Raw genomic sequence first — 1,753 nt, 5'->3', positions numbered from 1 at the left:
TATGCTGCTCCAAATATTTTACCAAATTTTTAATCAAGTTTTAAGCCATATCCCTATTTTACAGTGTTTATAGCACATACCTTAGTCAATGGATTAATAACACCAACAGTAGGACTTGAGTTAAACACTTTGTTGAAGTTAGTTTCTCGATTGACTAATTCCAGCTGGTAAAATTTATTATCCTCCTATGCAAAAGAATTATAAACATCTTTTAAATATTTTCTATGAATATTTTAAAAACTTAATTGTTTAAATACCATTTCATTCCAAATTTAATATAAAACCTGAATGTAGATTTATATACCTTGTTCAAAGATTTCTATTGCCTAATTGCTGCTGTCTTAAAGATTGCCAGTAAGTCTTCAACACCTTTTAAACTCTACTCAGGGACTTGACTCTACCCTCTCATACCTTTTCCTCCAAGATTAGATCAAAATGTTTTATTTGGTCCCATCTCTGTTTCACAGGGCTAACTATGCAGTTTTAACAGGTCTAACTTGCATTCATAGAGTTGTGTGAATGGTTGAATTATTTTCATGCATGAGGATGGCACTATGATAAATTATTATTCTTCAGTATTGTAAACAGATTTGATCCCACCTAATATGAGACATCCATCTATTATTGCAATGGTAATCACAGACCAGGGAAAAAGTGAATGGCCCATAGAAAGATAAAAGCTTTACCTTTGGCTTCAACAAGATGTGCTAATTGAACAAGCAGACTGTGGGAAGTCCTTAAGTAAACAGAAGAGTGCATGTGAGAATGCAGAGGTGTGCACTAGTAGAATTAGGTTCTAGTGGAATCTATTAATGGTAGCGCTAGATTCTTCATCCCTCTCTTGGTTACCTACCACTGACTATCCGTTAAGTAATGGCTACATTTCTGGCTCTGTCACTGACTAGCTATGCTGCTTTTAAAACCTAGTTTTGCTCTTTCTGTTGTGAAGATAAAATATAATTATATCTATAATACTTCCTAAGTAAATACTGGGAAATCAATAGTTATTAATATTTCTATGGACCACAGCTGAAATACACTTAATGTACTTGCTAATTTCATGTGTGAGATATAATTTTCTATGAATCTGCTGCTATCAGATACAGCAATTGATAAGGCCTGTGCTCATGTTCACAATACTTGGAAAACTGAGTGGTTAGTGGGTTGGAGCAGCAATGTCTCTCCAAAGCCTGCTCCTGGATTCCATCTGTTGTCCTCAACCTATACCTGTTGCTTTCAGCAGGAATTTCTAGTCTCAGATAACAGGCTGGCTTTCCTAAATGCTAAAAGCGATATGTTGAGGAAAAAGGATGTCAGAAATAAATATTGCTCTTATGCTCTTTTTGCATGCTAAAGTTCAAAGTTTTCAGCTGAAGAGATCAATGAGCATGAAGAGTGATTAGCATTCTATTTCTAGTTTCACTGTGAAAGATTTTCATTTGTTAGTGGCAGTAAAAAGCAGTATTTTAATTACTCATCAAGACATATAATTTTAGAAGACATGTAAATTTAGAAGGCATGTTTTATGAGTTTTAAAACATTTATGTAGTTTTTATTCTTAGGAATAGTAGCATTTATGAAGGCAATGGATTTATAGTTAAATCTGTGTTTTCCTGCCTGATGGACTTCTCGGATCCCATAACACCTCAGTGTTTCTGATCCTCCAAGAGAATCCATGTAGCTTTTCTTAGACCATAGAGCCATTTTTCTATAGAGTATCTCTTTGGATCATTGTTTGGTGGAACAGAAATTA

The 1,753-nt window shown here is 34.3% G+C and overlaps 1 protein-coding gene across 1 annotated transcript in view; it reads right to left on the bottom strand.

Annotated features, from left to right (window-relative positions):
- FAM184A (family with sequence similarity 184, member A) overlaps positions 1 to 1,753 on the bottom strand; it is a 126,202-nt gene that overhangs the window by 13,027 nt on the left and 111,422 nt on the right. The window contains exon 13 of the mRNA XM_012650543.1: positions 81 to 185. Coding sequence (XP_012505997.1) covers positions 81 to 185 — 105 coding nt within the window. The remainder of the gene's footprint in view (positions 1 to 80; positions 186 to 1,753) is intronic.

The sequence above is a fragment of the Propithecus coquereli genome, unplaced genomic scaffold (assembly GCF_000956105.1).
Source record: "Propithecus coquereli isolate 6110/MARCELLA unplaced genomic scaffold, Pcoq_1.0 Scaffold331, whole genome shotgun sequence".
NCBI classification, from domain to species: domain Eukaryota; kingdom Metazoa; phylum Chordata; class Mammalia; order Primates; family Indriidae; genus Propithecus; species Propithecus coquereli.
This window is presented reverse-complemented; position numbering and strand designations above follow the sequence as displayed.